Raw genomic sequence first — 24317 nt, forward strand, 5'->3', positions numbered from 1 at the left:
TTAAGCAATTATTACATTTGTAAATGGGCATAACTCGAGAACAGTTAAAATAACGATACCAAAATTAAAACTTGATCTGTGTTTGTGGTAATTAGCATTGTGTATACGTTTCATAACATTTGGTTGAGGAAAACTGCGTGGGCATTAAAAACTGGAAATAACGTACACCATCACAAACAAAAGAACAAAACAATTCGAAATGTTGGCGATCTGTTTTATTCTTATCTGCATCGAACATGTCACTATCAGCTAACTGATCCTCAAGGTCATAGTAAGTCACGTTTAAAACGAGTATTATAGTTTTTACAATCAATCAAAAAAGTTGTGAAAAGTTACATCCAGTAAGGAGCTGGTGGACCATTTGGTTCGCCGTCATTAAAATCGTATCTATCGACGCCCATTATTAATTTGGCCTCCTTCGTTCTTGAGGCTGCAGGAAGTTTTTTTATTGATAGCAAATCATCGCATTTTTCTTCTGATTTGTGACGCTGCTGACCTTGAGAGGACCAGTGAGTTGTCATGGCAAGATCAGCGTAAGCCTTGTTCTTAAATTCAATATCGCCTTTTCCTGCCCATATTGCAGGTGTCATGCTAACAAAACAGACACAGCGCCATCTATCAGTATCTGGACGTCCACTTAGTGGAGCTATATTATCATGCGCAGTCCTAGAATCCCATAAAACTATTCCACCTTTTGGAACAGGAACAGATACCAACTGACAACCATTGTTTTCATACCATGTTCTCTCTTCCTCGTTGAACTTAAAAAATTCACAACGCTTAGATTTTTCACCGGCATAAGGAAAAGCCTTGAAAAATTCGGAATGGAATTCATGGGATCCATCCATTACTCGAAAACAATAGTCTTTGTCGGTTGATTCCTCCAGATAGACAGCTCCTTGGTATGCATGGAGACCCCTACGTTTCACACCTTGGTCCAAATGCATCCAACAATCACCATTTGAGCGAAAATCAGCTTCACCTTTCAAATTATATATTTAGTCATTTTAGATTTGGTATGAGCACGTTTGTAACATTTCTGATGCAACAAACCAATGTGATCAATAGAATTATTGGATAATAGACTGTAATAAAGATCTCCACATTACTAAAACTAAGGTTACAAATCACTATATTAAATTTAACCTCAGACTGAAATCTATGTCTATGACTTTTTGGATGTAATCCCATTCCGAATTCTTGTTGAAAATTTTTGGTGTTGACGTACCTATAGATTGTTTATAGCAAAAGTAATTTCATGCACACAAAAAGCGCTAAAAGTTCCGTTAATTTATAGTTTATTGTGCATAACTAATTAGTAAGTGTTTTTTTTTTTTATCATTAACAAGGCAAATATCCTGAAGAAGTTCTTTTAAGAATCGTGTAATAAAATTGTTTAGCTCTACAGGAAGGAACGAATTTGGTGCAGTAAACATAATTATAAAGTCAATCAACTCTCAATTACCTGTTTCTGAAGGCATAGAAATTGCAATTCCGTCTACGCTTGTAAGAAGTTTCTTTGTCCCCCATATCATTTCAAACACAGGTTTGACCTAAATTAAAGAAATTTTCAATACATATTAAGACAAAGAATATAATAGAATAAAATAGGGAAAACATATGAGACTTGCAACATAAGTCAACGATACAAAGTCCTTCCAGTCAGATGTAGCCAAATGTGCAGTACAAAATAAAGATATGTGAAAAGTCACGCATTGATTTCAATCATCATCTCAGTAGTCAGTACTGACATGATTATAACATTTTTTTCTAAAACTTTGAGGCAAAGTTGACCTGAGATGGATGGTTTTTATGTCTATGTCGGTGATATATCTCTTCAACTGTTTAGGATACTACACATTCTTGGCTTTCAAATATTCGATTTTGAGCGTTCATGATGAAGGTAAATACAAAAAAAGTATTCGAACACATGAAATTTATAACGTGCTGTTTTCATTTTATCAAGCTTAATCGCAGTGTTCAAATACTAAAATTTGCTGTTCGAATTTGGGCATATAGCAGTTGTTATCAAAACGTCTGTTTCTATGTATTTTTTTGGCGTTTGTTTTTGATGCAGTTCATTGTTTCTTTTTCTCGGTTGTTTTCCTTTTATTATAAAAGTTAATTTGTTTATCTTGGTTTCAGTTTGGAAATCTTTTTTTTTTTTTATATTGATCGATTTATGACTTTTGAACAGCGGTATAACACAGTTGGCTTTATTTAGCCATCCCTTTAGTTCCTCTTGTCTGAAGAACAGTATGATCTTAATTGCATTAGTTTGTTTTTACTGTACTCCATGTAGAGAATGCATTATATTATTGTTTACAAAATCCATTTACCTGGAGTCTTATTTTCCATGTTGTGTTAAAATGACCGACTCTGTATGATTGTATGACGGACCTTCGCTGTTTCGTTTTTGCTGTATTATCTTTTAAAATGGAATACCATCTTTTATAACTTCCAGCATGCTCATTACATTCTTCCTCTGACAAAACATTTGGAATAACCACATAGCCGTTAGTCTTTAACTGCTCTAGAATTTCGTCTCTGGAAAATGATGTTAAATGAAGAAATGGAAACGTAAAGTAGATAGAAATTTATTGTATTATTCATTACAAATAGATATATACATTCCAACACTGCAACAAGTGTATTCCGATATTTTTCCACACAAGACAGTTAAATTTTAATATTTGAAGCGCGAGGCTTGATGTAATTTCGACCAATAATTTGCTCAGAACAGATATTTCATAAGTGATGAGAAATATTTTTCTCACACCGCTTAGGAAATGCAAAAATAGCACAAAAATTACAGAAAGTATTTCTTGTATTATTCATAAAAAATATATAGTAATTTCTTATGTTTTGGTATTTATTCGTTACAAACATAGTAATTTTCTTGTATTATTCATTTATAAATATAGGTATTTCTTGTATTATTCATTATGATTATAGTAATTTCTTGCATTGTTCATATTAACAATAGTAATTTCTTGTATTACATGTATTAATCATTATAATCATATTAATTTTGTATTATTCGTTATAAATATTTATGACTTAAGAATACCGGTATGCTACTGTTGTCTTTATTAATATAACTAATCAAGCAATTAACATAATTATTACATAAACGCAAGTTTTTTGCATTATTAGATATATAATACTGTTGCAATCAGATTGCTTTTATAAAACTTTACCTGTTCATTTTGATATAATATTTTTTTAAATCATTCCTCACTGTCCATGTAATTGTTATTTGTTTTTATTTACGGGTTGTAAATTGCACAACAATTGGTAATTTAAAGTATGTAGTAATACTATCTATATTTAGCATAAGTACACAACAGGTAAGTCCAATATCCATTTTATAATCAATACTGCCACCTATTGAAATATGTGCAGATAACTCGATTTTAGACAAGACAATCAATTACGTTGGTAAAAACGTGTTGCAGTGTCAAAATTAGCTGTGTTATTGCATATATTACCTATATAATAGAATACAAATAGTTTATTTACGTCTCACCATTAAAATTACAATACATAACATAATACACGAATACATACAATAATATACTTAGGGTTATTGCATGAATATTGGGGAATAGTGTCCCGAGTAGAATTTTATATTGCACGAGCTTGCGAGTGCAATATATATTCTACGAGGGACAATATTCTCCAATATTCATGCAATAACCCTTTTAGTGTATAACAATATAATATTTGAAACTAAAAATTGACTGGAAACTTTAAACCTAGATTGTTCCGTTAATGACGTCATGAATTTTGAAGATTTATTGCACTAGTGCAATGTTAGAATTTATTGCACGCTAACTTTTGGTTACTTTCTGTGGGGAATATTATATTGCTGTGCAATAATAATAAATATCACTGTACAGCCTGATTTAAAAATTTCCTTTAAATATTTATATTTACAAATTTAAGACAAAAAGTTTTGCGACATAAAAAACGACGTCTTCTATCTAAAATAAATTTGCAGATTTTACCAAATAACAATTTCGACTTTCCACACCTGCTATATTGACGAATACGGTTTACAGGTTAATTGAGATATTTCATAGCGAGTGAAATATATGTTATAAACTTTTAACATATCTTACTTAATTTCAGTATAAAATATATCAATTACTAAATTTATAAGATATCTTATTTAGTTTGTAAGATCTGTTATTAAGTTTATAAGATATATATCTTAAATACATTGTATATATAACTATATTCCATTTAGAGAATTTTAATTTATTTGTTTACAAAATTAATATTCTAAAAGTCCATGCATTTTTTGCTTCAATTTAGATATAAATAAATCCTTTAAAAATGTTTCAAAAACTCTAAGCAGGCTCATTACAGTCCTCTTCAGTTCACCAATAAAAATAACCACTAAGTATATAGAATGAAGAAGATAAATTTACAAAACTTTGGATTTTAAAAATTCTCAGGCTTTTTCTACTTCAGGAATAGATTGCCTTAGCTTTAATTGGTAAAACTTTAAGGAAATTTTGTTCCTCATTGCTAGATACAACTTCAAACTTTAGTTAGGCTTATTAACTTTTTTTATTCGAGCGTCACTGATGAGTCTTTTGTATACGAGACGCGGGTCTGACACAAATGCAAAATGTCAATACTGGTTTCTACGAAAAGTTTTTTTTTATAGTTACACAACGACAAAAAAAAAACAACATCATCTTGATTCGTTATATTGTTCATACGAAATCCAAGGGTAATTTTTTTTCTTTCTTCTAGTCGCTCAACCTGTCATAAAACGACGTCATTGATGAGTCTTTTGTAGACAAAACGCGCGTATGGCGCAAATATAAAAGTTCAAACCTGATATCTAAGGCTATGATGAGTTTATTTGTCACTATATACACTCACATAACACCAAAAAGGCATAGACACAAAGGGTAATTTGGGGTCCATAATAGCAATGGACAAAGAGAGTCACATTTACAAAAGCTGGTTAAAATAACTTATGCAAAGACGATCAAATATCGAACATCTTCAATTTCGTGCGTCCCAATCTCTTTTTTTCGGGGATTAACCTGCATCGGAAATGATCAAACATAAGCATGAGAAAGCCAGTGATTTAAAAATACATAAATATTGTAAAAAATACAAAATTTTGAAATGACGGAAATCTTTAATAAAATGGATTACTTCCTTTATAATCTTAGACCTGGATAGAATTTCCTGTTTAATGGTCTTGTTATTTAATAACATTTAACAACAGGATGAGATAATATAAAAAAGAGAATATGAAACACTAGCTAGTGGCATCAACGTCGAAACCCTTGATTATGAAGTTGATACAAATGTTTTCAATATTACCTCGTTTACATTTTGAGGTTTCATTTATTGCAATCATTACTAGGGGAAGCAGTGGCTGTGTTGGCGAGTCTTTTAATCTAAAAGACATCAATAAACAACATTGAAAATCGTTCATGCACAATATCTTATAGAACATGATGTATAAAAAAGAATCATTGTTCTCTGTCAGGTTATACAAATATAAATGTCCATATTAAAGACCTTCCATAGATTGGGTACTATGTTTTCTTTTCTGTTATGTTTACTTGACTTTCATTTGAGAAGATGACTGAAAAGACACAAACTGTTAAGACTTGTATTAAAAATGAATTATTATAGATAAACAATTTGGTGTCTTCCCGATTGTCCCACTTTTTGAAATTACAGGTAAAAAGGTAGTAAAATTTTGTGGGACAATCGGGAAGAGTTGTGTGGGACAATTGGGAAGTTTTATTGTGGGACAATCGGGAATTGTTTTGATTGTGATTAACCTGTTTTTATAAACTGCAGTAGGAAAAAAACAGGAACTGAAATTTATCATGGAACAAATGTACAAACGTAGATATTTACATTGACTTTGCATTATACCGTTTTTAAATGAAGTGTCAAAGATTCGAACGATGATATAATTTTGTTTAAATGTGTTAAAACGTAAATTATTATGTATTTTGTTGTAAAACTACGCTTGTTTTTAAGTGTTTTAACAAATGAAGACTTTACAAAACATATAATAGTGTACGTTCAAGTACTTTGTTAGCTTTAAAGCAGTTGACATGTAATAGATCAGTATATATATATACTCAGGTCCTAATATGTTTATATTTATATATATTGGTCCCATGTATACTACTACTAAGCACCACTGCACAGCCTATTGCAGAAAGTGTGATTTGTAGTTTATATACACCATGTACACGTCGTTGAGTTAAAGGTATACACTATTCTATGTCAGGAAGTATTATATATCAATACAGTCCCTTGTTAATTGGTGCAAAGCTAAGTTTTATTGATCATGCATGCTAATGTAATATGTGTATTTAAAGTGGATTTTTTTTACATTTTAAAATTAAACAGAACATTTCATACTTGCCAAGTTTAACTGTACTAAATAGATTTGATTCTGACTTTACGTCTTAATATATATTAGTTTCCTTTGTTTGAATTGTTTTATATTTGTCATTTCGGGCCTTTTATAGCTTGATATGGGCTATGGGTTTGCATACTACATAAAGGCTGTACGGTAACCTTTGACAGTTGTTAATTTTGACGTCATTTTGAATTTGACGGAGAGATGTCTCATTTGGAATCATGCAATATCCTTTTATCTGTATATAACAAATTATCGATGATATTTTGTGCATTTAACTATACTGTTGTATTTTATATCTCACATTGTTTAGAAAATAAACTAGAATAGCCGTTGTTTTATTTGTACCAGAACCTTAACCGTATGCACATCAGGGTTATTCAGTGTTTCTAACTAAACATTCAATAGATATAGGAAGATGTGGTATGGGTGCTAATGAGAAAACTCTCCATCCAAGTCACAATTCATAAACGTAAACCATTATAGGTCAATGTATATTTTCAAGTATATAGATATTATAAAATGTAGGTGCTATCACTTTTGCATTACATGTGATGTGTGTTGTACGTAGTCCTCTGTTTGATTCAAATTATTCGCCAATAAAACCATTGAAACCGCAGATGGATAACTTTTGTTCTGGAAATTGTTTATCCATTTTCCTGTTTTACCTTTGATCCCTTGGCTAGATTGTATAATTTAACGGATAGCCTTTGGAGGTCAATAAGGGGGGTCAATGCAATATTTCACCATATTTATATATCTCTATGTTTGTACAAACTTAATATTATCTAATTTTAAAATAACACAAACGATTTTAAAAGTTTTTTCTAAGGCTTCTTGCTTCTAATTTATTGACATCCTTCTTTTAAAGATGTTAACCTGTTCCAGTGGCGGATCCAGAAATTTTCATAAGTGGGGGCCGACTGACTGACCTAAGAGGGGGCCCGCTCCAGTCACGCTTCAATGATTCCCTATATAAGCAACCAATTTTTTTCCCAAAAAGGGGGGAGGCCCATGGCCCCCCTTTAAATCCGCCTCTGTGTTCAGTACAATTAACTCTTTGTATTATTCTGCACGTGATATCGGTAAATGGTTTTATATGAAAAAAGAGAATAGAACTTTTGTCATAAAAAAATCGTACTTTATTCGCTGGGTTGATGACACTGCTAGTTGAGGATTCCATCCGAGAGTATCACTAGCACTTCTATATTGACATGAAATATCAGCAATATGGTCATAATTGTGAATAAATTAACTCTTAAACAAACTTTTTTTTCAAAATGGTAAGGATTTTTACCCAATGAATAGATTACTTTAGCTGTCTTTGGCAAAACCCTTTAGAACCTTGGATCCTCAATGCTCTTCAACTGGTCTTTTTAAATTTTGTTATTATCGAGAGTGTTGGATTTTCTGTAGACGAAACGGCGCGTCTTGTGCAAATGTAATGAAATCAAATTATTTTTTACTTCTGATCCTCCGGGGTCAATGCTTATGTGGATCACACCTCTATGCAATGAATAGAGGAACCAGCAATCACTGAAAAATAATAAAATGCTTACAAACTTACAAACTAAAAATTAAGTAATGAATAAATGAAAAAATGAATAAATGAAAAAATGAATAAATGAAAAAAATGAATAAATGAAAGAAATAAGCACTGGCATTCAATAGCAGCTACATTGTATATGTTGTGTACAATTTGTAATGTTGTAAGAATTTTTGTACAAGTTATCAGTGTTTTATGACCTGCTGAACAAAAATGGATGATGCAAACACACAGTCTTTTGCTCCGCATATTACTGTCAATTTTTCACAACTTCATGATACAGTCTAATACTGAGCATTGATACAAAAACATTATAAGACCTCACAAAGATTTTGTATAGATATGAATATGGTATAAGGAAAAAAATAAAATTAGATTTTAAATCATTCTGGTATCCTCATTTCCAGTTTGAAGGCAAGGAGAATAGCACTAAATGTTAGGTTGACGTATATTTTTTTTAATTTAAAACATTACACTGGTACATTTTATAAGTTAAACCTGTATCACCTGTTGCAAGAAGGTAGGTGTCAAAAAACTTATAACTTGTGCAAAAACCCTGTACACATTATAATTTGTACAAACTTACATCTTGTACACAACATATATTTTAAAAAATGCAAAAAAAAAAAAAGAAGAGGAAAAGGTCAGAAATAATAATAGAAAGAAATTTCAGCTACGAGAAAACACTGGATGTAAACGGTACGAAAAGCAATTGCATTCCCCCTTCTCCCTGATATGATTTCTTTATTGGTCAAAACAGGTCAGTCATAGTTATGGCCTCATTGGGAATGGAATTATTTGCTTGTGCTGCCTAAAATTCAAAGATCTTTTACCATAACTTGAGGTTGTTGGTCTATGTACCTCAGCACTGTTCACATATCTGAAATTATATGAGTGTTTTATTATAACAACTATGTCTTGAATCAATAAAGGACCTTTTTATTCCGATTATCTTAAACGGGTCCCAAATGCAATTGAGCGCATTCTACTAGTTTTGAGTTATCATCGGAAGGTTTGAAATCCACGGGAGTGTTTCGTATTAAAGAATTTTGATGGTCTTTCGACTTTGCCTGCTATTTGATTATGGACTGTCCGTTTTTAATTTTCCTCGAGGTTCGGTATTTTTGTTTGATAACTTTTTCTTCATAACTTAACTTCGCGAAGCGATAGTTCTTGATTTTTTCTATTTTTATTGTATGTCGTTCCCCGAATAAATGCCGAGTAAAAAGAAAGTAACTAAAGTTCGACATAACAAATAAGTAATAAATTGTAATTTAAAAATTACTCATACAGTTTGCTTTTAATAGGTGTTTCCCTAATTATTTTTTCAAAACATTCAACAGCATGCCTTGCATACTTTTTACATATATTTGTAATAAGTAAATTTAGGTTTAATCTAAAATCAATTGTAACTCCAAAAAGTTTTACATGTTATAAAATAGGCACCTATAACATACATATCAAACACAATCTTTTTATTTATTATGCGGGTTTTTTGCCAAGAGAGATAGCTTGAAATTTCTCTGAGTTGGCCTGCATTTTATAGAAGAAACCACTGCATGTATTAAATATGTGTTGTCTTCCTCATGAACAAAAATTGTATCTTGTAACTGATTATATAAAAAAATACTTAAAAGAATGGATCCAATTATGGAAGCTTGTGGTACCCCTCTACCATGTCTACATATGTCAACGGGATACCTCTTAAATTTTCGTTAACTTTCAGTGTTTGTTTTGTTAAATAACTATATAACTGGATATTTTACGGAGGGAGCCAACCTAGCTTGACTCTTACTCAAGTCCTTTGTTGAGTCGACTCGTGAGGCAATTTTTTAAAGAATGAGCAAGCCTGAAAACTGGAAATAAATTGACTATTTTTAACGGAAATAATCACATGTCCTGCCCGTCGCTGTTCGATTTTTTTAATTCTCAGAAGAAAACAAAACAGAAAGCTGAAATGATCTTGTCAAAGTAAGAATACATACATTAAAAGATAGTTTATCACTTTTGCTCCTATTTGCTTGTATTATTACCGCAAAATACACATGTTAGACAAATAACAGATTACCGTTCCAGTGATAAAGGCATTATTTCAATATTCATCCTGGTTACGTTAGGGGATTTCCCATCTACAAACCAAAACTTAGACTGTAATTGTGAAATATTTAATAACAAGTGCTTAGAAACGTAGTTAACCTGCTTAAACTGTGGAAAACAATTCTTAATGATCTTTGACGTTTTAAAGAAGTACAAGTTTACAGAAATGAAAAGTTGCACAAAATGACAATCCCATTTCCCCCTTTTTTGAGTGATCAATGCATTTCATAAAACTCTACTTTTATGTTAGTGACACATCTCCATTTATCCTTATAGGGAGTGTACATGTATGCCACTGTACTCTCGCAGCTTTAGAGGGGTTCTTCGGATAACGGAGGCATTTACCAGTACATATATACATGTACACGTACTCTATCATTTTTTCCATGACAGTTATTCAAAGCTTTGAAATTGATTATAAGATTTTATGTTAGGTATTTTACATGTATATTTCACTAATATTATGTTATCAAAGGTACCAGGCTTATAATTTGATATGCTAGACGGTGATAGAACACACTTATTCTGTAGTCACTGAGTGAAGGTGTCGGTGCAGCATATCTTTTAGACAATCTAAATGGAAATTAAAAAAAAAGTCCAACTGCACTTTCTCAATAACATTTTAACAGTGTGTTGCACTACTTTTGGGACAAATTATATCAAATTTATAGAAAACTTCATTCATCGTGTCATTGGCTCTAACTCAAAATATGGACAATTTTATGCATGTTATGTTAAGGGGGTCTTGAAATCTTTTGACTGAGCTTCTGAATGTGTACATTGTACCTCTTGTAGGCAGCCCAGTTGGTACTTTTCTTAGTGTAAAGACTGTGATTATGAATATCTGCACTGATTTATGAAATGCATATAAGCAATAGCCCACATTTGAGTTTGTTGCATTTCTGTCAAAAACTTTGGTAATACATGTGTAGTTTACTCTTTACACATTGTCATGATTGTGACTTTGATGGAGAATCATCTCATACATTTTCTTATATCTATTCTATATAAATTGTACTTTATAAATATTTAAGTTTAAATTTTTTTTGGATGTTTTGTAGATAATGTGATAACCAGAGAATTAGCTTTCAATCACAATGGCTGATAAAGCAAGTGTGAAGGCCTCATTAGTATTTAAGGAACATCGGATGCTGCAGACACCAACATCATTAGACAGTTTAAAAAGAGATATCAGGGAGAGATTTCTAATTCTTAACCAACCAAATGTACTGTTTAAATTGTTCTGGAAAGGTGAAGTTAATGATATATGTACAAAATGTAGTTTTTTTAACAAATTCATTTTAAAAGAACATGCAATAATACTCAATTTAGATCGTATCAATGTACATGAACCTCATGTCCCTGGGAGAAGAAACAAAAATATGTATATCATGGCCTTTTGATTTAACTCACCTGTTAAAGTCGTGTTTAAGAGAAGGAACCATATTGATCACACTCAACATGCTCAAAGGAATATATTTTCTATAAATTAGATGAAGTGTGTACAAACTATATTTTGAAACAGATGATTACATGTAACAATGATTTATGTTCATTTTGTAAATCATGTATTGTTTCTTGTCCTTTTTTCATACTTTCTTTATACAATAATATGATCTTTATTTTGTCTACAGACAAAGATGGTGACAGAATTTCTATGGCAACAGATACAGACCTGATTCAGGCTTTGCATTTAACAGATGGTAAACTACAACTACAAATAGAAGGTAATGACATTCATGACATTGCTGATTGACCTCTGAAAGTGATATCTTCTTTATAGTGCAGTATGGACTTTTCTTTCATGCATTTATTTTTAGCAAGGCTGACGCCTTGTTCTTAAAAAACAAAAATGAGATTAAGAATTAAATAAGTAAAACACTCTTGTGTTAATGAACTTTCCAAAATGTTATGCTCATAATTTTGAAATAAATTATTCCAATACAGATACACCAAGAAATTCATGAATAAAAAAGATAACAGTTGTTATACCATAACAATTGACATATATACATGTACATAATAGTCATTGTACATGATGCATGCAGTTTTTACATGGCTAAAAGTCAAGAGGACATCTGATATCAAATCTAAATTTGGAATCAGGTTTCTAATATAATGGACATCATAGGCATGATGTACACCTCTGTAAATGTTATTGGTAGAGTTGACTTATGTACCTGTATGTAAAATTCATGTTTTTCAAAAGTGCTTTATTTTCAAGATAACTTGTACAAAATAATAAGGTATTAAGTTGAGAGTATTTCATTCAGTTGACACCATAGTTGAAAGAGAATTAAGTCCCAAAGCAGCGAGAAAAACACAGGCAGAACTAGAAACCCAACACAATGCTAGATATCCCCCTCCAGCTAGTCCTGTGGAGACCGTATCACGTATTTCCTATGCCCATCAAGATTCAGCAACGAGTGGAGTACATGAATCAATACCTAGACAAACGAGTTCAGCATCAGAAGCTCCAAGAGATCTTGCTGATGTACTAGATATCCCAGTTGATAACGATACACCAATACTTGATGGTAAGAATAGTTTGATTTAGATGTATTTAACTTTTAAATAGGAGATAAATTTTTCAGTGTTTCAAACTGCCAAAAATACATGGTCTACCCTCAATGGCTTTACCCTGATTGTCTGCTCTTTAATGCATAATAATGTAGCTCTTTATCAATACGAGAATAAGCTTACTTGAAACCAACTTATTTTCATGGATACTTTATTTCACGTTTATCTTTTAAGTCTATTTAATTTCATGATTTTCTGATTGACTTGATGCAGTTTAATAAGGAAAGAACAAAGTTTTACATATTTGCAACGATTTATATTGTGTAATTTTTCACTGGCAAGACTCAGAAAGCTGGAAGATATGCTATTATAGCAAAACAATTGAATTATGCATGTTTAAAATAAAACCATCATTGAATAGAATAGAGAATGGAAATGGGAATGTTACAAAAATATTGATATTTTATTTTGCTTTAATTTATAATTTCAGGATGGCCCTCATCTGAGACATATTCTTTGAACATGATAAAAAAAGGAAAAAAACAATTAGATGACAATTTTTTGTCCAACAGGGTAAGAAGCAATGTTCTATTTTACAAATTCTCTATTTCAGAATCTAATGCATTCTGGGTAATATTTTTAATTGACATCAAATCAATGTGATTGGCTAACAACTTCCTAACAATGGAAATTCAACCAATTGTGTGAAGTTGTTTTCATTTTGGGGTATGAACAATCAAATACGCGTGCATATTCCTTAACTCTTTTAAAACAGTGAATTGATCTTCTTACATTAAATATTTGTTTTCAAATAGTTTTTGATTTAGTTAGGTTCTTAATTTTAGCAAGGTACAAAAATAAGATAACAAGTTGGTCTGGCGGGCGACTGCCAAACAGGGTTTGTTCATTAACATGAAAACATTTTGAAGAAGTCTTTTCACAAATTCAAGTGTGACTAAATAAATTTCAAGTTCTTTTTCATGATTTTAGCTTTTAATGTTGTTGAGTTGTAGACCTTTCAATAGCAATAAGTGATATTTAGAGTGTTGTCTATGCAATATTATTCTTCCATTGACCCTACATTTATACAGTAAGACCTTAATTCAATAGCAGTACATTTGTGATCATTTGATAAGAAAAAGGTTTCACAAGAAAGTTCACATACACTTAGTTGGTTAAAGAGCTCACCAGAGCTCATGTTTTTTGTCTGTTATTATGTATATAAATTCTGACTCTAAATAAAATTTACTTACTTACTTACTTGCCTCTCTTAAGTTTTTAATTAATTTTTAATTTAATTACTGATATGACATTGAGAAGTTATTATTCTTTGAAAAAGAAATTGATGTATCATGCACTCATAGCACAGCTGTGTAATCCTGTTTTTTTTTCACCACAATACCTGTCAATATTTTGTTTAATATTTTTTTATACATTATTTTCCTTTTTTAGACATATGATACAGACCCAGGAAAGCAGTGTAGAGTTTTGTGTATACTGAACAAGCAGAGTAAGGATAAAGCTTTATATCATGGCAATGGTATGGACGTTGAATGTACATGGCTTCAGCAGATGAAAAAACAGTTCAAGTGGGACTTACAGATACATAAAGATAAAACATCATCAGTGAGTCTATTCAAATTTGTGTATGAAAAGTTTTGTAGAAAGATTTGCCCAGGTCATGAAGTTTCAGCAATAACAGTTCAGGATTATCCCTTTAAATTGTTGGTCCTTTTAAACACTTAAAAAATAGTGAAATTTCTTCACTCAAAAACATCTGGTATATTGTTAAATTTAATATTTTATGCAACTGGTTTCAGAAATGTCCAGGTATCAAACTTTTCCACTTCCTTTAAAGTCTTGAAATCCTGTATTAAACCCCAGTCAGCTTCTGAGAAATACTGTATAACTTAGCAACTTCACTACCTACCATGAAATGCGCATAAAAGTAAGAACTACTACTAAGAAGATATGCTTACCAAACAGACACCTCTGAAGGAGAGACCAAATGACCTTGAAGTTTAGAACTTTAGGTCACTGTTAGGCCTTCAACAATGAACAAAAGTTATAGTGCCTAGTAAGGTAGCTCTTGAAAACGCTAGAATGATAAATGTAAAACAGTTCAAACCAAACAAGAAAACATGTGATATTGACTGTTACTGTTATTGCATGGCTGAAATATTAAGTATTCAAACCTTGTGTTAATGTATTAATAGAATTAACAAATTAGAGCTTTTGATATAAAAAGTTTGTTCATTGTATGAAAACTTGAAATTGTGTGTAAGAGCTTACATAATAGAGCAGCGAGGTTAGATATATGTTATTTTTGATATTTTTTTTCAGGAAATCTGTGACATATTGGATATTGAAATGACTCGTGATTTTTCCGTAAATCATTCATTATTTGTGATAATTATATCGAGGGGTGATCAGTATGGTATATATGGTACTCATGGAGAGAGGATTGAGTATTGGGCCATCACAACTAGGTTTGATCAAGTCCCAGGTCTAAAGGGAAAACCAAAGATATTTATACTAGATGACTGTGAAATTGGTAAGCTCTCAAATAGATTAATATTAATTATATCCAACTCTGAAAGAGGTGAATATATTACAATAACCTTGTCTGTCTATTTGTCTGTTCATCAAATTGTCTTCAACACAGCGAGAAAATCTCACATCCAGAAGTGGGCTTCAGTTGGCCCCTAAACAAAAATGTATACTAGTTCAGTGAAAATGGATGTCATACTGAACTCCAAAACATAAAAATGAACTAAAATGAAAAAAACATACAAGACTAACAAAAGCCAGAGGCTTATGATATGAGAAAAATCCTGTGGCAGGGTTAAACATGTTTAGTGAGATCTCATCAATTTAGAGGTAAAAACACACAGAAGTATGCACAGCAAAAGATTCTGTTTGGAAGAAGTCTGAGTCTGATGTCAGATTAGATAACAAAAGAAACTACCTAAGCAAAATGATAATTGTGTGTAAATTAATAAAGGACTACTATCAGTAACTGACATGCCAGCTTCAGACCTTTGCTGTTCATTTTTAAATGACTATCACTACAATGCACTAGGACACAAATGAAATTTTCAGAACATGTACAAAAAATGATTTTTTTGGAGACCATGCTTTCATAAGAGGGGCATTAGCAGCAGTGATGTAAGTAATACATCTTTTGTATCACTAGCCTGTCATCACTGAGGTTGTGATAAATTTCAAACATTAAGTGACAGGTTTCGATCATTGCAATCTTAATTGACTAGGATTACCAAATTTCCTCTTGGGGCAATTTGGCTTCCTCCACCACAATACAGGCAATATAGCTTAAAGTACAGGAAGTAGCATTAAAAACCAACAATGGATCAACCCTATATAGAATTGCAAACTTACATAAACAGTTTTTAATTTGAATTATTTTATTTCTATAACAGGAAGTGATATCCATGATGAAGTATATTCAAGAGGTGTGCAGGAAACAGCTTTCACAAGTCCTAAACTACCCATAAGGACACCGAGTGTTAGAGAGGTCCTGGTAGATCAGAGAGATTCTGTAGCTATTTCAAACGAGAACTTAGATACCTATATCTGTAAAGCTTCAACAATGGGTATGTATCAAACTATCATTCCAAACGACAACTTAGATACCTATATCTGTAAAGCTTCAACAATGGGTATGTATCAAACTATCATTCCAAACAAGAACCTAGATACCTCTATCTGTGAAGCTTCAACAATGGGTATGTATCAAACTATCATTCCAAATGACAACTTAGATATATATTATATCTGTAAAGCTTCAACAATGGGTATGTATCAAACTATCATTCCAAACAAGAACCTAGATACCTATATCTGTAAAGCTTCAACAATGGGTATGTATCAAACTATCATTCCAAACAAGAACCTAGATACCTATATCTGTAAAGCTTCAACAATGGGTATGTATCAAACTATCATTCCAAACGACAACTTAGATATATATTATATCTGTAAAGCTTCAACAATGGGTATGTATCAAACTATCATTTCAAACGAGAACTTAGATACCTATATCTGTAAAGCTTCAACAATGGGTATGTATCAAACTATCATTCCAAACAAGATACATTTATCTGTAAAGATTCAGAAAGGATTTTAGTTTAGATGATAAGCTAAACTTGAATGCAGATAAAATTCCAAAAAAAGTTGCGGTTGGTATAATGTTTTTGACCTGTCCGTTCGTCCCTTCGTCTGTACATCAGTCCTGTTGTTGTCATCACAACTTCTCTGAAACTACATAACAGAATTTCATGAAACTTTGTAGATAATAAGGACAAACTATGTTAATGTGCATATCCATAAGAAATTATGATTCAATTATTTTTATAGGAATTATTCCCCTATAAACTTATTGGCCTCAATATACTGCTGCAACAGTTTGTCATTCGAACTTCTCTGAAACCACAACAGAATTTCATGAAACTTTGTAAATAATAAGGACATAACATGTAAATGTGCATATTAACAGCAAATAATGATTTAATTTTTTTTCTATGAGTTACGCCCATTTGAACTGATTCACCTCAATATATACTACTGCAACAGTTTGTCATCGCAACTCCTCTGAAACCACACAACAGAATTTCATGAATCTTGTAGATAATAAGGACATTATGATTCAGGTTTTTGTCTCGTCTTGACAGAGTCAAAAAGCGAGACATATGTATGCTGTTTCTGGCTGCTAAATACGTTATGTATAATAATAAAGATACAAAGTGATGTAAAAAAACTGTTACTTTTAAACATCAAATTATGATACATATTTCAGGCAGATGTGATTCAGTAGTGAAGGGATCGTGGGTAATTGGTGCACTAATGTCTGTGATGTGCAAGGCTGCCAACAATATGACATTTATACAGATAATGAGACAGGTATTATGAATTCCACTATTCCAAAATTAAAACACAGTATTGACAAAAAGTGCTTAAACTTTTGTACACCAACATTTATTCACCACCGGGTACCTCCTATGTAAAAATATTGTGAAAAATATGCCTACACAAGAAAACCCTGATTTCCACTATAGTCGCCATCACATAAATTTGGTACTACACAGCTACTTTTGCATAGGTACTATTTCTTTATTAAAAATCTGTAGTACTGAAAATTTACTTTTAATATTCAGTACTATTTTGTTACTTTAGAAATATTGTAATATTTAGGTACCTGTATTTTACAGTACTTTATTTGTACTTGAAATTTAGGTACTACAGATTTTGGGTTACTACAGTTACATTTTCAGCATTTTGAAAGTTTTTCTATTTCAAATCTCTTAAAATTATGATTTTCAAACATGGAATATTGTATTATTTCTGTACCAAAATATTTAGTACAAATCAAGTACTGTAAAAACAAGTACCTAAATATTACAATAATTTTAAAGTAAAGAAATAGTACTAAATATTAAAAGTAAATTTCTAGTACTACATATTTTTAGTACAGATATACATGTAGTACCTATGCAAAAGTAGCTGTGTATGTTTTTGGTTGAACAATTTTAAACTAACAACTGCATTCATTCAAAATAATGTTTTTCAATTAGCGGAATCAAATATAATTCCAAAAATCAACTACCTTTTATTGTGTATGCACTTTATAAAAACCTGAGCTTCACATAATCCAAGATTATTTTGTATAGTGGAATCTGACATTGATATTACCGGAAGTGTTGCCTTGGGGTTCCACATGCTGTCTATTTTCTCGGGCTCTCAGAGTTTTTTAACATCTTTATTGTTTGAATGCAAAAAGCACTAGAAATAGTATCACATCAATGACAAGGATATTACTGGAGTGTAACGAATGTAAATAAGGGATCCTCATTGAAACCAAGATGTCGGTTTTACAGTGTAAATAATCTTAAAAAATGTGAAGGTCGGGATAATACAGTGCAAACACAATTAAAGGTAGAACAGTAGTGAATATTTGGAAAGGATTTTTCTTCCACTAATGGAAAAACATCATCTGAAGTGAATGAAGCTGATATTTTTAAAAAAATCGACAAAAATCATGGTGCCAATTTTATGTGACGGCAACTATACAGATAGATTTAGCCAGGATAATCAAATAAGCCAATATATTTGTCAATAAATGAAAAGTTTTGACATTTTTGTTTTATTTTGTGCATTTGTTTGTTGTTTTAATATCATTCAAATAGTTTTATAATATTATTGTCTTGCCTTGTCAAAGTCGAAAATGAAGTTTGTGATTAGGTCAGATAATTAACATTGGCCCATCTCATTTCTATGTAGATTATCAGGCTCTGCCCCTAAATCATGTTCTATTGACTTTAAAACATTTACATACTTTACATGTATTAGTTTGTGATTAAGTCAGATTGGGAAACCACTAGATGTAGGTCAATGATATTTGGTATGCAGTTGTATAAACATTGGCAATTCATGTTTCAATGGCAATTGTTTAACCCTTTACCAAATTCATAGTTCATTAATTTAAGAGAGTGGTAAAAGGGTGCCCTCAATACAGAAACTTGTGAAATTAAAATTGCAAAAACGTTGCACGGAAAACAAAAATTGGAAAAAACCAAGCACGAGTAATAAAATCCTAAATATTAATGGAAAAAGTAAAATAATTTATTAATCAGCCGTCTAGTCCATTATATAATGAACATGATGACCCTGCAGTCACCTTTTAGTGTCCGCTAGTTGCAACTGATATTATTCATAATAATTAATTTGATAGCAATTTTAAATATTCTGGGAACACATAATTTAAAACAATCTCCAGATTGAATTTAGTCCCCGTTTACTTTTTATACGCCCGTCAAAATTTTGACGGGACGTATTATGGTATACAACTGTCCGGCTTCCGTCTGTCAGGCTGTCTGTCCCCCTGTCAGACGTAAACATGTCGCACCGTAACTGGAGAACGACTTATCCAAATAACATGAAACTTAGTATTATTGTTTCTTATGATGGTCAAATGAATTGTATACATTTTGGTGAAAATTAGATTAAAATTTTTTGAGTTACGGGACTTTGTAACTAAAACAGGGGTGTGTTTCTTTCCCATGTCGCGCCGTATCTCAAAAATGATTTATGATAATTGATTAAAACTTAAGACACTTGTCAGTAATGAGTTATATTAATCTAAAGATCTGTATACTTTTTGGTGATGATTCAAAATTATATATTTGAGTTATTGAGTATTTTGTAAAAAAAGGGGGATTTTTTTTTCTCCACATGTCGCACCGTATCTCAAAAACAATTTATGATTATTGCTTAAAACTTTACACACTTCTTAGTTTTATTAATCTAAAGATCTGTATAGTTTTTGGCTTTGATTCAAAATTTCATTTTAGAGATATTGAGTTTTTTGTAAAAAAAAAAAGGGGGGGTTCATATGTTACGCCGTATATCAAAAACAATTTATGATTATCTTTACACACTTCTTAGTTATACTAATCTTAAGATCTGTATACTTTTTGGTGATGATTCAAAACTTTATTTAAGAGTTATTGAGTTTTTTGTTAAAAAAGTTGTGTTTTCACACGTCGTGCTGTATTTCAAAAACATTAATGAGTATTGCTTAAAACTTAACACACTTCTTAGTTATATAAATCTTAAAATCTGTATACTTTTTGGTGATGATTCAAAATTTTATTGAAGAGTTATTGAGTTTTTTTGTTAAAAAAGGTGTGTTTTCACATGTCACACTGTATCTTAGAAAGTATTTATGATTATTGCATAAAACAATGTTAGTAGTTTCTATGATTATTGCATAAAACGACGGGAGTATCATGCGCTCACGGCACAGCTGTTTATTAATCAAATGCAGGACAAGAACAAGAAATTAAGAGTATCGACACGCAACACAGAAAATTAATAAAGAAGAACACGAGGCACGCACTTCAAACCAAACACTAGAAAACAAGAAATAAAACGTCAAAACAAGAAAACACGTGAAATAAAAAGACTGAAAACGTTGCACAAAAATAACCCTTTACCACCCTCATTTAAGATTTTACATAACTTACATGTTAAAGTAAACTAATGCTGTTCATTTTCAACATTTGCATTTTACTATTAAAATAAAAAAGGCTACATATATCAGTGTACTAACAATGTATATTTATTATGTAATATTTTCTGCGAATATAAATGTTGTTATGTTGAATATTTATAGGTACAATTGATGATACAAGATGCCCATATCCCTGAAGGCAAACCAGATCCTGATATGACAATAACAGATGATCTAACTAAAGACTTCTATCTTCTTCCACCACCATCTTAAATGTTCTGTTGTGTTGAAAAGTGCTGAAAAGTGATTCATGTAACTTCCAGGATGTATTATATATATGCATAAATTTGTATATTATCTTATCTGTGATCATATTAAACTCAAGCTAGTTCAAAACAGTCCTTGATTATCCAGACTAGTTCAAAGATTAGTCATGATTAGAAACAGTCCTTAGATAAATATATTAAGATTAATTCAAAACAGTTCTATATAATTTAGACTAGTTCAAAACTAATTGTGATTTGAAACAGTCTTTAAATATTCAGATTAGTTAAAAACTATGATTTCATGATTTCAAAAGTCCTTGACTATTCAGACTAGTTCAAAACTAATTATAGTATCCTTTTGATGTATAGAGACTAATTTGAACAAATTTTGAAAAAGATATTTCAATGGATCTCATCATGATGTGAAATAGTCTTATATTTCAATTCAATAATTTTATTTACATTAGTCAAGCATAAGATTATATTTTTTATGTTTTGCAACTTAGTTGTCATTAAGTGTTAGAACTCATGTCAGTATTTCCCAACTTAACACCAGTTTTCCATATTTTATTGTGTTTTATTTGCTGATTTTGACATTAACCATTATGTAGCATGATGAAAAGTTACGGGTCCATTTTGCATTTTGTTCAAGTGGACATACTGTTTGATGTGATAATGACCCTTGGATTAATTTCATGAAAGTTATTTTACCAAAATGATTTTTTTTTAATTATTGGCCTTACTTTAATGTCCCTATGTTAAGTTGCATAGCATGTCCATTTTTGCTGTTGCTCCAGTTGACCCTTCTTCTTCAGTAAATTTTATCTTGTGTGCAGATACTGCTGTGATTTTTGTTTATCATTCAAATTGACTTTTTCTTCAATACTCTTCATTTAACAATCAATTGTTACTTTTGGACAGAGTAATGTGTAACTTGTCAGTTATTGTTTATTGAGATAGAGATTGATCAGACATTTTATTAGTATTTGTGTAATAAGGAGTTGTAGTGTTTGGATGGTTGAGGGTATTTACCAGCCACTGTTCACACCATGATGTAAGAAGCATTCATGTCAGTACTAACATTCATCCCTAATTGTACTACTGAAATATATATATATATATATCAACCTGTTGCAATATTTGTCAAATATATCAGAACTTCAGTTCATTAATCTGTATCTACTTAATTTGTTGCTTTCTCTATTAACTACTTTTTTGTAATACCATTTATCACATAATTGTGTTAACTTTCATGTAGTGACTAAAACATATGCCAAATAATTTACATTATGTATTTTTTCAAGAATAAATTTTACATTATTATTATTTTAAATTATGCATGTAGTATATTGTATTAGGTACATTATTGGGTTTATGATTTGAATACTTGGCTGATATTTGCAGAAGGTATTTATCAAAAAAACAAAATATCAGGACATGGAATTATATCACAAAGGTTATTGAATCAAACTACACAACACAACAAGTATGCATTGAAAATTTGTTTATTTTGCCTGACATCATGTGCCAAATCTTTATTATTTTTTTAGAAATTACATACTCTGTATGCATGGGACAAGAGTGTGCATGACTACTTCTAAGTATATATCCAAGTGGCATATTTGACTGAAAAGGAGTTATATTTTTTTTTAGAAATAAGAACATCATATATAATAGCCCATAAGAAGATTACAAGCATTGTGATAAAGCAGTCTGATAAATTGAAAAAAAAACATATTTAAGTTTTTAAATAAAATAAGCTTTTCTATTTTGACCTTGAAAGTGAGCAATAGAAATTTCAAATCAGTATAATTTACTTTTTATGTTTTTTGATTGTTTTACCTTAACATATCCAATTTAATGAATTGTTTTATTTTTTTTCTGAAGGTTTTAGTTGTTAAGAAATGATAGTGATTGTTATATAGTATTAAAGATCATTCAGACTAAAATACTTATTTTAATCTTAACATGTAATTATTTATGTATAAAGCTATTTAAAAGTTTTATGGAAAGAAAGCAATGTATAGATCTTAATTTTATTGCAAAATCAACATTCACTGAGATTTTATTAATGTATTGCACATGCCTTTGATTAAAAGAGCTATCAAATAGACAATTAACATTTATTAAATATTAATGTATACATGTATTTTTATCTTGTGAACTAACACCTGGAGTAGTGATTGTGCAGTAGGGTAACAAACAAGGGGATACCTCTAGGTCCTTTAATACTGTTGTCTTTGAAAAAGTAAGAAATTATCGACATTAAAAATATCACTCATAATTTACCACAAGGTAATTTACAAGTGTTGTCTTTAGTGTCAATAATTTATGTATATAGAAAGGTAATACCATTTTTATGTAAAAAGATTGGTAATAATTTAATGAAAAAATATTTTATAAAAATTGTATACATATTATACTATATACATTTAAGTGTGTACTATGCTAAACTAATTGCCATAATTACCAGATGTGAAATTTACCAATTCATGTTTTTAATACATAAGAGAGAGATATTTCTCATCTTTAAAATTTTTGAATAAATTTAACAATTAGACATTTCAAAATCAGTAATTTGATGTATAATGTTTTCGCTGTAAAAATACTCTTTCTATCTAAATTACAACATAAACAATTCAAATATTGACCAATTTATATTGCAAGAGATCAGTTTTACTCTAATTTTAATGTATATCGGATATATATATTGAAACGGTTACCATTCTTAGCTAGATGTATAAAGTTCAAGTGTAATTCTGGAAAATTTATCAAAGTTTCTGTTAAATTCAAATACAATTTGGGTAAATTTATCAAAATTGAGGTTGATTTCAGTGAATATATCAGGTGAAATCACCTGGATTAACCTGTTTCACCTATGACTTAACTAAATTAACTTTAAAACCTAACAGATAAACTTAAGGCTGAAAAAAAACAAAGAAAAAGGTTCAAAAACAATTTTATATGTACTTGTGAAAGAAAGAAGTTTTGTACTAGATTACCAGGTGAGTCAAAATAAAATGTCTATGTCTCATTATTATTAGGACTGTTATTGGTTTTGTTAGATATTTTTTTTCTTCTTCAAATTTACTATACAATGGGAGATAACTCAGATATCATTATTTTATAGAGGACTGTGAAGTAAATCTACCTCTCTTGTTTTGTAGCAAGCAACAAGTTCAGTGAACCCAATTTTATCTTTATTTTCTGAAATCTTTTCCTATTATTTTAGAATTCAATTGTTAAGTTTTCATATTATCACTTAAAATTGTATTTTCCATGTATATTCATTCCAATATCTTAACAAGTTTGCATGACCTGAAGCTTCAATAAAGCTCTGTGTCCCATATTTTTATCTTATTTTGAAAAAAAGAATGATATAAACTGTATTTTAGCAAATTTTTCATTGATTTTAATTTAGATCCCCAGCTCATCTACCTT

General features: G+C 30.5%; 2 protein-coding genes across 4 annotated transcripts; one reads left to right on the forward strand and one right to left on the reverse strand.

The window, feature by feature from the left end:
• Nucleotides 1-197: 197 nt before the first annotated feature.
• Nucleotides 198-10092, reverse strand: LOC139502072 (uncharacterized). Of its 2 annotated transcripts, none has more exons than XM_071291412.1 (4): nucleotides 10033-10092; nucleotides 2340-2547; nucleotides 1466-1553; nucleotides 198-982 (listed from the first exon to the last, which is right to left on the reverse strand). In XM_071291412.1, exons 1-4 carry the CDS (start codon nucleotides 10065-10067, stop codon nucleotides 333-335), a joined length of 981 nt encoding a protein of 326 aa, XP_071147513.1. In that variant the 5' UTR covers nucleotides 10068-10092; the 3' UTR covers nucleotides 198-332. The 2 variants fall into 2 exon arrangements, with proteins under 2 accessions (XP_071147513.1, XP_071147514.1); XM_071291413.1 differs by lacking the exon at nucleotides 10033-10092 and adding an exon at nucleotides 3201-3382.
• Nucleotides 9710-22304, forward strand: LOC139502071 (caspase-3-like). 2 transcript variants are annotated; one of them, XM_071291410.1, is made up of 10 exons: nucleotides 9710-9935; nucleotides 11123-11312; nucleotides 11696-11788; nucleotides 12335-12598; nucleotides 13072-13154; nucleotides 14034-14207; nucleotides 14925-15135; nucleotides 16022-16195; nucleotides 17398-17501; nucleotides 20773-22304. In XM_071291410.1, exons 2-10 carry the CDS (start codon nucleotides 11159-11161, stop codon nucleotides 20881-20883), a joined length of 1368 nt encoding a protein of 455 aa, XP_071147511.1. In that variant the 5' UTR covers nucleotides 9710-9935; nucleotides 11123-11158; the 3' UTR covers nucleotides 20884-22304. The 2 variants fall into 2 exon arrangements, with proteins under 2 accessions (XP_071147511.1, XP_071147512.1); XM_071291411.1 differs by lacking the exon at nucleotides 9710-9935 and adding an exon at nucleotides 10071-10114.
• Nucleotides 22305-24317: the final 2013 nt, after the last annotated feature.

The sequence above is a fragment of the Mytilus edulis genome, chromosome 13, assembly GCF_963676685.1.
Source record: "Mytilus edulis chromosome 13, xbMytEdul2.2, whole genome shotgun sequence".
NCBI lineage: Eukaryota > Metazoa > Mollusca > Bivalvia > Mytilida > Mytilidae > Mytilus > Mytilus edulis.